Source organism: Teleopsis dalmanni, chromosome 2 (genome assembly GCF_002237135.1).
Source record: "Teleopsis dalmanni isolate 2A chromosome 2, ASM223713v2, whole genome shotgun sequence".
Classification (NCBI taxonomy): Eukaryota; Metazoa; Arthropoda; class Insecta; order Diptera; family Diopsidae; genus Teleopsis; species Teleopsis dalmanni.
Window position 1 is genome coordinate 182,987,053 of NC_051847.1, and position 15,107 is coordinate 183,002,159.

The window sequence follows — 15,107 nt, forward strand, 5'->3', positions numbered from 1 at the left end:
TTTTGTTTTATTTTAATTTTTCTTGCGCCAAAGAGCATTTTTCCACTTAGATCACCAACACCCAGTATAACTCCTTTGAGACTATTAAAACACGAAAATGTTAAATTATTTTTATTTCTATTGTCAGTATATCTATTTCTATACTATTCGCATTGCAAGCTGAATAGGAATTCCAAGTTCATTACTAAATATTTTTGTTGAGCTGTAAAATTTTACTCGCATCTAAGCGAAATTTAATATCTGCGTTTTCAATTTGTATTCCCTTACCTTTTCTTCAAAGGTGTGTGCAAGTTTTTATAAAAAAGTCAGCAATATCCTATATTTTCAATATTTTTGCTTGGCTGAAAATCTTTTCTACCTTTTCATTATATTGACAATTCATTAAAAAATGTATAAAGAAAATACGGAGTCAAGGCATGAAAGTAAACACACGCACACACAACACCCACCCACATATACTTACTATCAATGAGTATCTATGAGAAAAGCAATATCGACGTACAAACAAATATTTCCCATCGACAAATCCTTTCTCACACAAAAACACAATATATTTACAAATATTTTCTCATGTTTTTCCTCCATTTTTCCATTTTGTTTTTTGCAATTTTGTTGGCATCCTTTTCAGTGCTTTTTTACTTCCAATACATTGATTGCAGCAGACTGAAAAAGGATAATACCGAAACTAAATAAAATTGAATTCTGCATAATAATATGCAACATTGAATTGTGCAACCAAATTGCATGGTTGCGTTGCAAGTAATATCCATGCAACCTTTGAATAGTTTTGAAGTGCTTTTGGAATTGCAATTCGAAAAAAAGGATATATGGCATATGAACAAAGCAAATGAAAATTTCGGTAAAGTAAAATTTGTTTAGTAAGAAGAAAAATATTGGAAAGTTGTGGGGGAAAAAAACACAAAAAGATTAAATGCATTCATTCGATTAAATATATACAAAAATATAAGTTTCAGGTAAATTAATTTGAAATATTTTCTCAACTTAGAAAGGTTTTACAGATTGCACTTAACATGCGAGAATAAATGAAATTAAATTGTTCATGTAAATAAAAGTAATCATTTTGCTCCTTCTTAAGCAAAAATTTAAATTGTGCAATTTTAGTCAATGGCATGGAAACATATTATAATACAAATGGTATAACTAGACTAGGACTTATATTTTTAACTACTATATAAAATGATATTTAAAATATTTGTTTAGTCTTAATGCAATCATAAAATTCCTACCGCATCTCTAATGAGCTGAATGTTCACCTTAGGATCCACCTAGACTACTACACCAGGTGAAAGATTAAGCTAAACCCCACCAAGATCACTGCCATAGCTCTTCTAAACAAAGGTGAGATTGCCCCAGACGCTTTGATGCCTAACTTATTAAACTACAGCTTGGTATTATCCCTATACGGCTTGTTATCAAGCTAAAGTACATTGGTGTTGTGCTATCCCCTTAGCACGACTTCTTCCCCACTTGGACTATGCCATCCGCAAAGCTTGGTTCATGCATACTTAACTAAAAAATGCCCTTCGAAGGCACAACCAGCTTAATTACAAAGCTGGTTGCTCTACTATATACAGCACATTTGTTCCCTACTCACATACGGAAGGAATCCGTCTTTTTGAACGCAAGCTCTTACGTGACTGCAACAACTACAAGCGCAGGCCTCACGGCAAGCACTACTCTGTCACCGTCCTTTATCACACAGCCAAAATCACTTGCATCGACGAGTACCTCCTGACACTCGCTTGACGGTACTTCATCCGGTTGTACAGCCTAAGACTGATTGGGATAATATGATTGCCTGCAGATAAGCCAAAGAAACCATACCAAATTTATCAAAAGTCAGAACTAGGGAGCTACTTATGCTGAACAGAAAAGGCATCTGAATTGTTACAGGGTTTATCACTGAACATTGCGGAGTCAAAAAACATCTATCAAATCTAGGTATTACCAGGGGCGATAGCTGCAAACTTTGTCACGAAGAAGAACACATTTTGTGCCACTATGATAGTCTTGCTAAACTCAGATTTCAGTACTTATCAACTGCTTCATGTCCTCAACAAAATAGAGGACATAAAGCCATAAAATCTGTCCATCTATATCTATATCAAATTTTATGATAATTTCTTGCTGGTAAAATATTGGTAACTTATACTTGTAGTTTGTATATTATATTTGTATAATTATATTACTAATATGTTTATTATTAAAACTCAACCAATAATGTTCAAATAATTTTATTTAAAAAAAAATTTACGTTACATGTTTAACATTGAGAAAAAACGTAAATATAAATATATAAATAAATAAATAAATTACTTATTCAATAAATAAATAAATAAATTTTAATTTGAAAGCATAAATAAATTATGTATTACAAAATTATTAAAACAATAATTGAGTATATTATCAAGTTATTTTTCACAATAAATAAGATTTAAGAAACACACTTAATATTACAATTTCAACCCATTTTTTAAAAAAATTAATATGTCTTAATATATTTAATAAATATTTTTATTTGCTATAAATAAATAAATAAATAAATAGATATTCCTTAAGTTTTATTAAATAAATAAATTATTTTCATCGCTTATAAAAATTATTTTAAAAATTATTGTTTTGAAATGCATAAATTATTTACATTAGTTATTTCAATGAAAAATTAATTTATAAAATAAATAAATAATTCTTCATGATACAAGTATTTTTAAATAATAAAAAAAAAATAAATAAATTAATATATATATATTATATATTTATTAAATAAATAAGTTAACTTTAAAAATAAGTTAAACTTATTTGTTTAATAAATAAATAAATAAATATTGTCATTATTTATGTATAAGTAAATATTGTTTTTTCTTTCTCTATTAAGAATTATATATTTTTTTTAACATTTTATATAATAAATATTTATTTTACAAAAAGTATTTTTATAAATATTGTAATGAAAAATATGATTTCTTTCATTTTCAAATAAATTTTTTTTTATAATTAAATAGACTTCATGTTTTCATTATTATTTTTCTTTTGTTTAATAAATAAATAAATAAATAAATTACTTAACAAACTATTTAGGCACAAAGTGAAGCAAATTTATCATTTCTCTTAGGTAAAATGTTACAATTATATGACAAAGTTGAACGGTTCACAATATGTAATTGCGATTATAATAACAAATTATTTAATTAATAAATAAATTTAAAATTAATGAATTCATAAACTGATAATCTAATATCCAAATTTACAAATAAATAAATTTTATTTATAAATATTTATAAACGCAAAGAGATGTTTTTTTAATAAATGTATAAATTTATAAATTGGTTTATGAATATATTAATAAATTTAAAAATTTATACAAAAATAAATAAATAAATAAATATTTTAAATTGAACTTTTATTTAATAAATATTTAAGTGAATAAATAAATAAATTGAAGCGATCTGCATTTCCATATTGCTAAGAGCACATACATGGAATGGGGTAATTTTTTTCCTTAAACTATATTTCAATAAATAAATAAATAATAATTTCATTGAACAATAAATAAATAAATAAATAAAGTTAAGTAAATAAATTAATTAACAAATCTTAACATACCGAACACCAAGAAAAAAATCTCATACAAAACTTACTCCTAAGGCGTAAGATCTATTTGTTTTTGAGTTTTATTAAAATACCAGGTAATTGCATCAATAATTTTTTAATTTCAAGTGCAAAATTTTCACAATTAAAATGAAAAAATTGTCAAGGCCTCAAATTATAATAAAGTCAATCAATTTGTGATATAAGTTTTTTAGATATTTTTAATAAAACTCTTTTGGGCTACCTCAGTTTTAAACCTCCTACTTCACTGCAAAAGATTACCGACATTTTTAAATGCATTTCATTACTACACTCTAAACCCATTTCAAACTTAAAACTAGGTTTGTGGCTGTTCATAGAACGTACACTTAAATATCATAGATATTTTTATGATATTTTGACAAATATTATTTTCATAATATTATTTTCAAATATTTTCAAGAATGGCATTTGTTAACAGTTTTATTTTTGGCGACTTTTCAAAGAATTTAATTTTTCATTATTTTATATAAATTTGCATTTTTACACATTGTATGGAATTTATTGTCTGTAGCAGATTATATATAAAAATTAATAAAATAATGAAATTAAAAATTTTGAAATAATAATACCAATTTCATAGATAATTTGGTTATTAGTAGTAATACAACATTTGTTATTGTTTACAATAACAAAGTGTATTCATCTTTTATCAAAATTTATGTTTTCACACAAATGTGCATAAATAAATAAATAAATAAATTAATATTTTAATAAATAATTCTAATATATATATATATATGTATATTTATATATATATATAAAAGAAATGGCGACACTCTTTAGCACTTCTCAAATATGCTTCAAATAAAGCTTACAAAGCCATAATAAATAAATAAATAAATTACACATATTTGTAGCAACAAATAAATATAAAAATTATATTATAAATAAGTTTTTTCTTTAATAAATAATTTAAATTTTTTTTTTTCATAAATAATTTAATAAATATTTTCTTACACAAATAATTTAATAAATAGTTTTTTAAAAAACTCAATTTTACATTTTCATTAATAAATAATTGAATAAATATTTCAATAAATAATTTAATTAATGTTTTTTAAAGTAAATAAATTAATAAAAAATTTTCATAAATAGTTCAATAAATAAATTTTTGCATCAATAAATAATTTAATAAATATCTCAATAAATAATTTAATAAATATATAACTCAATAAATAAATAAATTAATAAATAATTCAATAAATAAATAAATAAATAATTATATTCTTTTTATCATTTACTCTTCCTTGTTTCTATTGCAAGTGATAAGGATGACAAAATTGATATACCAATCGCTGTGACCTTTCCGTTTTCTTCATGATACCTTTCTTATAGTATTGTCGTATGGAACGTGAAAGTTTATCATAATTCATAGCTGGCCGATTTTTGCGTCTACCCCATAATTTTGCTACACGTACTGAATCTTCAATTTTGAAAATGCCCTTACTGCGATCTATCCAACGTATAGCAGTACCATTGATATGTGGCTCAGAGAGTAATTCTTTTAAAAATTGCCATAAATGTATATGTGAACCGCCACTGCGACCACCAACCACACCACTACGTTTCGTTTCTGTTGTTCCTGTTGTTGTAGTTGTTGCTGTTGTGCCACTGTTAGTCGTTGTTGGCATTTGCAATCCATTGCTGGTAGTTGGAATAATTTCATCTTCATCTATTAAAAATTCAATATTTATAATTATAAAATCTATTGTACTATTTCTGTATTTTAATTTGAATATTCACCTTCGCTTTCTTCATCAATATTCATATTGTAATCCATATTCCAAATATTTGATTGTAATAATTGCGTTGAGCCAATTACACTGTTATTCTCTGTGGACTGTAACTGTAACTGTTGTTGAAGTGGTAACTGATGTTGTTGTTGATGATGTACTTGTTGTTGTTGTGGTAAGATGTTGTTCTGATAGCTATCTAAGTAGGCTAATTTCCATATTTCCAATTTCGCATGTAAGGTACTACCACCCTGGAAAAAGCAAAAATAAATTAAATTAATTTTAATAGTTAAAAATGATAGAGGTTAATAAATACTTAATATTAAATTATGAAGAAAGATTCTAAACTTAAAGAAGGATACTTAAATGAAATTAAATTTGTTCCCTCATATTAATTTTGTGTTAATGGTGTGTGTTATAGTATAAAAAGTATAGTATTAATGGTTGTAGACAATGCAGGATACATTAAAATTGAGGAAAAATATTCTAAAGAAGTTGACTCATATTAATTATGTATGTCTGTGTTAAACAACATGACAACCCGTCAAGTAACGGATGGAAATAACGGAGAACATATAGAGTGAGCACCATCACTTCAAAGAGTGAGTCCACTGTTAAGCAGATCTCCTGCGTTACAATCACGCTTCACTCATTGTTTATTAGTAATTGACGATTATTATGTAATAAATGATATTTATAGGCATGGCTTGTAATGTTCTAATTTTTCCTTCTTAATGCAATCTGCATAATTTCAAGAAATTAGAATCTCTAATTTTTATAATTATTTTGAGTTTCGAGTCTTCATAATTGTTCTTGACTTATAATTCTCATGTGCAAATTTTGCAAAAAAAAAAATGGATAGAAATTAATCATACGTCAGGCCAACCATCTAGCTATTACTTTTAACGCTTTCTATTTCTTGCAAAATTTATAGCTCGATTTTAATTTTATAATGAATGCTTAAATTATGTATAAATATTCATTACATTTTTCATTAAATTTTGCTTCTAATTAATATGCATAGACCACGCGCTGCCCACACATTTTTCCAATGAACCGAATACAGAAAAATCTTCTGCTTCTTCTTCTTGTTTATCAACTTGATTGATATAAAATTTTCAAGCACGATTGAATGCAAGTATGCGGCTTATCATAAATGAAAAAAAGTCTATTTTTAAATTTTGTTTTGATTTTAAAGTTTTATATTGATTTGCCTATACCAGCCTGTAAATGACATAGTGGCTGCCTATGTGCGCCCATAAACGCGGCGAAAAGTAGGCATTAAATGCGCTGCTACTGCATTACATTTACTCAACAAGTCCACTGCCAATGGTTGAAAACAAAATACAGTAATAAACATTATTAACGTTAGCGTATAACGTAACCGTCAACGTCAACATCAACTACAGCGTCTCACTTTCACCTTGCAATGTCGTTGCTGGTCGTTGGCATATACATTATTTCAACATCAACTTGCGGTTGTGCTATCATCATTATTAACTGTTGCTGCACTGTGGTTAATATTTATGCAGCGTATTGTTGTGCTGTTGTTGTGCATATTCGGCAGAGTTCGGCAGTACCACTGTTGCGCTGTGCTAAGCGTTAACATCGTTAATAAAAAAAATAATTTATAATACTTATTTTCCACAATAGCCTTAGTTTCACTAAACAACCTTCACACATTCTTTCACCTTCAGCCATGACCACGGTTACTAATTTTTCGTATGTTTCTACAAACCAACTGTGGTTTTATGTGTAAGTTTTTGTTGTTATTGCTAACATATATATGACTTTATTTTTTTTACTTTATATGTTTCTTTTTCTTTCTTTTATTTGTTGTTGTTGCACTTGCTGACTTCATTTGTTGATTTGCTTGCTATGTGTTTTCGTTTACTTTCGTTTATAGAATTTGCATTTTAACATTAATACTCTTCCACATATGCACACAACATTTTGATTTTTCACCACAATTCCACCACAGTATATCATCGTTTGGTTTTTGATCAGTGCATTAGTTTTTATATGCGGTTATATATACATACATATAAATGCTTGGCTTTTTGGTTGGTGCTCTTTTGTTGGCCCTTGTTATAAGCCAAGTAAAAAGAAAAAAACGCATAACATATTTGTATTGCTTTGCAAAGCCGCTTCTAGTCACGCTTTTATTTTGAAAAAAAATAGTCTTAAGCTTTTGCTAATTGGTAGCTTTGCGTTGCGATATGCTTTGCAGCATTTCTGGTTATAGGTAAAGCTTATTGGTGATTGTTATTGATGTTGCTATTTTTGTTGTTGTAATATGGTTGTTGTTATTATTATGGTTACTGTGCTTTGTTGTTAGTGAATTGTTGTTGTTGTTGTTGTTGCTATTATAAATTTGTTATGCGTTCAGTTTAAGACTTGATTGCTTTTGTAAACTTTATAACTAACTGACTGAGTATTGAGAGCTGCGTCGTCGTCGTCTTGGATACAATGAAAATGACGTCAACGCCAGTTACGAAACTTGTTTTATGCGAATTTCAATTTTACCGACTGTGCTCGATTTTGCAATTCATTTGTTTTGCATGGAATTTGGGCTTTGGTAATCGATTTGGTCTTTGTTCAAATATGGTTCATAATGTTATAACATTTTTGCTTCTATTTATTTTTTTCGATTTTTTATTTTGTTTATAATCAACTTATTTATATATTATTTCCTTTTTTTTTTTTTTTGAATTTTGAATTTCGATTTTTATTGATTGTTGTGTTTTGTTAAAGTGTCGCAGTTTTAAGTACGCTTTTGTTTGGATTTATTTTTAAAGTTTTTTAAGTAACATGAATTTTTAACTACAATTATTTTTATTGAAATTAATTCCATTAAAAAATTAAATAAATTTGATTTCATTTTGCGTTTATTTGACATGCTTTATATTGTTTAAAGAATAAAAAAGAAAAAAAAAAAATTAAGGAAATTGAATGATCTGCAAGCTTTTGTTCAATCAGTTGAGGTGAATTTCAATTAACGTCACCTCAATTGAACTTCAACTTTTTACTTTCCAGGGTGCTTTTAGCTACCCCTTGATTGTATAAAGAAAATGCATATTAAAAATATCGAAAAAGAGCTTTTCAACAGAAATTTTTTATGATGTGCATTTATTTATTAGTGCTATTAACTGTCATTTTTTTTATATTTTATATTATTGTTGTTGTTTTTGGTTTAAATTTTTCACAGCGCATAATTGTTAGATGCTACCTTTTTCTTATTTTTTTTTGGTTGTTTTTCTTTTGTTTTTCATTTCACATGCTGTGAGCTTACACTTTTAATTATATTTTATTTTGTTTTTCAGCTTTTAGTTCCATTTTTTCCGTTTTACATGCTGTTAGCTGTCAATTTTTCTTATTTTATTTATTTTTTGTTATTTTTTTCATTTTATCAGTTTTATATGCTGTTAGTTGGTGCTTTATTTGTTTCTTCTTTTATTGCTCATTCTTAGAGCTGTTACACAGCACTTTGGCTGCTGTTAATTCAATGTAAACTCAAGCAAAGCTCAGCACTGACTGTATGCACGAGCAAAATGAAATATTAATTTTAAATTAATTGTAAAGAGTCTCTTATATATATACATATATAACGAAATTTTTTAGAATTCTTAATTTATTTCCAATTTTTATTTAGTAGTTTTATTTCTTACTTCGAAAAATTGTTTACAAAAGTTTGTACTAAACCTTTTTTATTAGTTAGTAGATAAAAGGAGTTTTACTAGTAGAACCCATAACAGTATTGTAGTAATTTAATAAAATATTAAAATAGTGAAATTTCATTAAATAAATATATTAGAATCTCGATGAAAATTAGAAACAAAATATGAATAAAAATTTTACGGTTATATGATATTTTTATACTTAAAAGATGACTGCGGTTTAAACATAATAACTTTTGCAAATTTCATATACTTAAAGCATTACTTATAACTTAGTATCACCCTGTATATGAAAACCAGTTTAATATTTTCAAAAAAAACAAAAAAAACAATTCATATAAATACTAAAAGACTCACCTCTGGCACTCTGCGCATAAATTCTTCTTCGCTGAGTAATACCAAGGCCGAACCGTTTTCAATGAATATCGTTTCCAAATTATCGATCTGTTGCAATTTGTATTGAGCAATGGTGGATCGTAGCCAAGAATGTACTTGAGTCGCTGACCAAGTGTTTGGATCTTAAAATTAAATAAAATATTTTTTAATTATATAGTTCGTGTTAATAAATTTAATTAATTTTATTAAAATTAGTAATTGTGTTACCTTTCGATATTTGCAATTTAGCGCAAATTTCATCAACTTCACGTTTAGCATGATCCAAAGCTAACGATATTACTGAATCAATATCGCTGCGTACCTCTTCGAGGCCACCAATAAACGACTCCAGAGCCAAAGGCTTCAAATTGTGTTTTCTCTGAAATGAATCGTCAACCAAATATTCACGCAACACTTGATGATCTTGTTGTTGCAGTTTGGCTTGATCAGAAGGTTGCGATTGGTTTGCACTGCTCAAGTAAGTGTTTAAATCGATTAGAGATTCAGTCTCAGTATCAAAAGGTTCAGTTTTAATATCCGCGTTGGATGTGGTAGACTGTGGAGAAGGAGCTTCACAATTTGATTCTGGTGGCGAAGGTGGTAGTATATGTAACTCTTGCTTGATAGCGCTAGTATCAATTGATGGACAAGGCGATGATGAAAAGAGTGATGTACGCGATGAGCTTAAAGATTCGTAACAACTGTTGAAAGGTGTATGTGGAAAAGCGTAGTCCGATTGTGCGGGACTCGATTGCGGTGTAGGATATATGTGTGGATAAGGTGGCGGTGGTATAAGCTGATTTGATGTTTTTGTAAATTGTTGTTGTTGTGTTTGTTGTTCGTAATTTGTTAAATAATTTTGTTCTTGCTTAATATCAGTTATTGTATTGGTGGGCCAGGTATGCTCAACTTTAATTTCTGGTGTTGGTGTGGTCGTTGGCGTTAATCCTGTATATTGATAAACAATGGTGGGTATGTTTTCGTTGGATGTAGCACAATCTTGAGGTAGCAATGATAAATCAAAATTATCAGCATAAATATTAAATGGATCGAGTGTTTGGAAATGCATATGCGTTACTGCTTCACCCACTTTAAAATCAGTCGGTGTTGCGGATATTGTACTGCAGCCCAATTCAGACATCTGTAAATATATGAATAAAAGGTTTAGGTTTAAAAATGTAATTTTGTTTAAATTTAATATAGTAATAAAAGCTTATAAATTAAATGGAGGAGATTTAAATTTATATGTTAAACTTAAAAATATATTATTATAAGTTATAGTTTAATTTTATTTTGATTTAATCTAACTAATTAAATTTTCATTTAATTTCAGTTTTTATTTCAACATTTTTCTAAGTTTATGTCATATTTTTACTTCAATTGCTAAAATCACGGAGAGTCAGTTTTTTAATTGTATTTTATATTATTTATAATTTATGTTTCTCTCATTTAATTGCCTTAGCTTCACACAAGTTTTACACTACAATTTTATTTATTTCTTAATGATTTAAATTTATTTTTAACATTCTGACGTTTACCGATCATCATTTATTAATAACCAAATAATTTTGTTTGAGATGTTTTCGAGCATCTTGAAGAGCACTTCTGTTTCTGAAGACTTCATGCTTTACTTCAAATTAAATCACTTAAGAAGCAAATTACTTTAAGTAAAGTCTGAAGTAAGAAAAACGTAATATTTAATAATAATTTCTTTTAAGACTAGAATAAATCATTTCAATTTATTCAAAAAAAATATCAAAAGTTAAATAAAATGACTAACTCTATCATTACATAAATATTAATATACTATGAAATTATAATATATATTATTTTATAAATATTTTATAAATGCATTAAATACGATATAAAATTTATATGTTAATATAATATTAAAATATTTATTTATGTATATATTATATATACTATAATGTTATCACATACTCGCTCCAGAAACACTTTCGTTAAGAATTTTTTTTACTATTAGTTCATATATATGTGCTTATAATATTATATATTAATTGCGGTTTTATATATATATATTTAGTTTTTTAGAAAACTTTTATTAATTTTTATTTAAATGATATTTTTTATAATTATTTGTCTTTATTTGTTATTATATCTAGTTGTGAATGAAACTACTGAAGTAGGTTTACTATGTAAAATTCACTTTGTGTCCATAATTTTAATTTCAAATGTTATAAATATTGTGGCTTAAGTCTAATCATTTGATATCTTATATATGGATAAGATTTAAAATATTATTCATTTTATTGTAGTTTAAGAGCTGATTGCCTTGACATATCATCAAATAAAATTGAATCAAAACAATTCTTAAGGCGTTAATTTTTTAATTACGGATTAAAACCTTTTGGCGCCATAATGAAAAGAAATATGTATTTAATTTTTTTTTTTTGTTTTCTAATTTTTTTTTTTATTATAATAAATTATCGTTTATAATTTAATTACCATTAATATTGTGAACTTTGCTACTGTTGGAGAGCACATACCTTTAAGGTATTTATAAGTAATTAAACTATTGAATGAATAAGAAGTGCGTATATGTTTAATGCTTTATATGTATGTGTTATATACACATACATAATCTCTGAGTATAATATAATGTTAACATTTTTTAATATGTTAATATTTTTAGCAGAACATTTTTGTATATATACTATTTCTCTCTAATTTTATTAAATTATATATATTTTTGTTACTTATAATAATTAATTATATACATATTTAATCCTTTAAGTCCTAGGAGGAGTATAGGGCCGTATAATAATTAATTATAATAATTATTTTAATATAATTTTTTAATACAAACAGTTCAGAAATTTATTAAAACAAATTAATAATTAAAATAATTATTTAATGTCGTTCTTTATATAATTTTTGTGCTATATTTTATTTATTTATATTGTCATAGTAATATAATAATAACAATAATTTATTATAATAATAAATAAAAAATTCATTTCAATTAAATAAAATATTTTTTATGAAATATTTTCATTAATAAAATAAAGTTTTAATAATAGAATAATTATTTTAATTAAATATTTTATTTATATTGTTGAATATTATTTTTTAAAGTATTCATCATAGTAGTTTCCTAAAAATTTAGTTGTGTCAGAATTGACAACATTATCATAAGTATATATTTAGTTGATAATTTTAATATATTAATGTTATCATTTTAATACGAAATTAAAATAAGTACAAAACAACTATTACTAATAAATATTTTGTATTAATTTTGTCGGTCATTTAGTTTGAAACTATTTTTTTTTCTCAAGGCATAACATTTTGAGTCGGTTAATACTATATTTGAAGATAAGAAATAATACTTCGTATATTAAATAAATTTTTCATTGATGTTAAATTTTCAGAAATTATCTCATAACAAAACGCTCATTACCATAGATCAAATGAAAGAGATGATTTTTGATAATCTTTCCATTTACAACAATTGTTATAGAACACAATTTTAAATTTGAACTATTAAAACTATATTTCCAAATAAACCAATTCAACTCTGATAAAAAAAAAATTACTTATGAAAATTAACTCAATATAGTAGCTTTATAATTGTATATATTCATGCATTTTTAAAAAAATCAGAAAAAAATCTTTTTTTTTTATTATTGTGATTTATTTTTTTATAAGACGATAAATTTTTTTTATTTTCAATTTATTAAGTTTTTAGTTATTCTATTACAAATTTTAATTAAATATTTTTATTGCTATATTATATGAATATTATTCATCATTTTAGCGTATTAAACGCTAATCAAGTAAAATATTTAGTAATTTTATTGATATCTTTTTAATCACGGTATTAAAATAATTGAAAGTATTAAAATTATAATTGCTTTGGTACAGTTTATTAAAAAATAATATATATAAGCCGAACTTATTATAAATAAATAAATTTGATCAATATTAGTGTGTTGTATTGTAGTAGTGTATGAGTTATTTTTTTTTTCTATTTATAGAGGTTTTGAACTAACCCTTTAAATATTATAATTAGTTTCACTAAAGAAAACTCATTTAATTTCAATAAATGAGTATATATGAATAATTTAAGTAAATAAAAGTATTTTAACTAATCAAGTTAATATTTTTGATATATTTTAAAAGATTTGTATTGCCGGAAAAAAAATCAATAAAAAATCAAAAAAATATTAATTCGAAAGATTTTACTGATCTATTTAAAATTACTAGACAAAAATTGTGTAATGTTTCGATTTTTATTTTTATTAATATAAGTTTTAATCAGTATAAAAATATATTGAAAACTTTTTAAAAAAATTCACAAAAACTAATTTATTTTTTAATCAATATTTTTTCACATAATCTTTTTATTTTCTGTGAGGAGCAGAGAATGTCAGTAGTAGTAGCACAATATTTTTAATTTTTAATACATCTGCATACCTTGAATATATCAAAATATAGCAAATATATATAAACATTTATGTTTTCTTTTATATTTTAACAAATATGTACTTGTGTTTATTAATTAATTATTAATTATTATTATTAATATTTTTATTAATACACATTTATTTTGTTTTTATCTAGAAATTTTTTTCAATTCTTTTAAATTAATTAATAGCGATTTATATATCTGTTTTGTAATTTTATATATTTTTTAAAGTTATTTTCATTTTTTATTTTTTATTTTTTCAAGCGCACTTTAATTATCAAGTCTCAGATATTTTTCACTCACTTCAAGTCGAATTGTTCAAATTTGAAGATTTTTTGTATTTTCTGTAGATTTAATTTTGGATTTAAATAACAAAAAAGAACTTCAAGTCAAAATTTTAAGTTATAATAATTTATTTAAATATTTTAAATACATATATCTTTCATTTTATTAATTATATTTTCTTTGGTTAAATATATCATTTGTTTGTTAACTTTTCTTCGCATTGATTTTTTTTATTATTTGACCAAATTTGATTTGTAATTTTTTTTCTTCTCTTATATATATTGAAATTTTTTTGTATTCATTAGTCAGATATTTAATATCATATTTTTTTTTACACATTCTAAAACAAAACTTTTGTAAATTGATTTTTTTTTAAAACTCAAATTTTTAAAAACACTTTTTTATATCATTTTTATAATAATATTTTATTTGCAATAATTATTTCGCTTAATTTTTTGTTATATTTCTTTTTAATATTGAACTTAAAAATATTTTTTTTATCTTAAATTGAAAAAGGCGCTTTTTATTTAATGTTAAATATTTTTCTAATCACTACTTTTGGCGCCTTAAAACGTACCCAAATTAGTTAAAATAAAATATTTATTTTTTAACCTTGGTATCCAAAAGAAATTCGTTTAACCTTGCACTCCACGCCGGCATAGCTCGTACTAAAGCTTAAACCGTCTATATTAGTTCTAAAATAATCAAAATATTTTATATATTTTTCAATAGCTGCTCTTTCGTTTTCCACACTTGCTTATCTCTCTCAGAGCAGAGATCGTTCGATCGTTTTAATTTAGCGGCTGATAGGTTTCAGCTAACTCATTTATGTAAATAGCTTGAATCAATATTAGACAACTGCTGTAAACACAATACTGCTGAGATAATGACGCTAAAAGCTTCAATACAAACTGTAAAGAAAAACCCACTGTGAAAAAGATACACAACAGAACAGAA

At 24.9% G+C, this 15,107-nt stretch overlaps 1 protein-coding gene across 2 annotated transcripts in view; it reads right to left on the bottom strand.

Moving 5' to 3' along the window:
* Window positions 1-4,843: 4,843 nt before the first annotated feature.
* The window catches only part of LOC119680203 (DNA-binding protein D-ETS-4), a 47,986-nt gene continuing 37,722 nt past the window's right edge, over window positions 4,844-15,107 (bottom strand). The window contains exons 1-5 of one of the 2 annotated variants that reach the window (XM_038092902.1): window positions 14,763-14,813; window positions 9,665-10,577; window positions 9,419-9,579; window positions 5,395-5,635; window positions 4,844-5,323 (exon numbers count right to left, since the gene is read on the bottom strand). In XM_038092902.1, coding sequence (XP_037948830.1) covers window positions 4,905-5,323; window positions 5,395-5,635; window positions 9,419-9,579; window positions 9,665-10,577; window positions 14,763-14,810 — 1,782 coding nt within the window. In that variant the 5' untranslated portion in view covers window positions 14,811-14,813 and the 3' untranslated portion in view covers window positions 4,844-4,904. Of the gene's footprint in view, window positions 5,324-5,394; window positions 5,636-9,418; window positions 9,580-9,664; window positions 10,578-14,762; window positions 14,814-15,107 lie in introns of those variants that run through there. The other variant, XM_038092901.1, reaches the window with a different exon arrangement.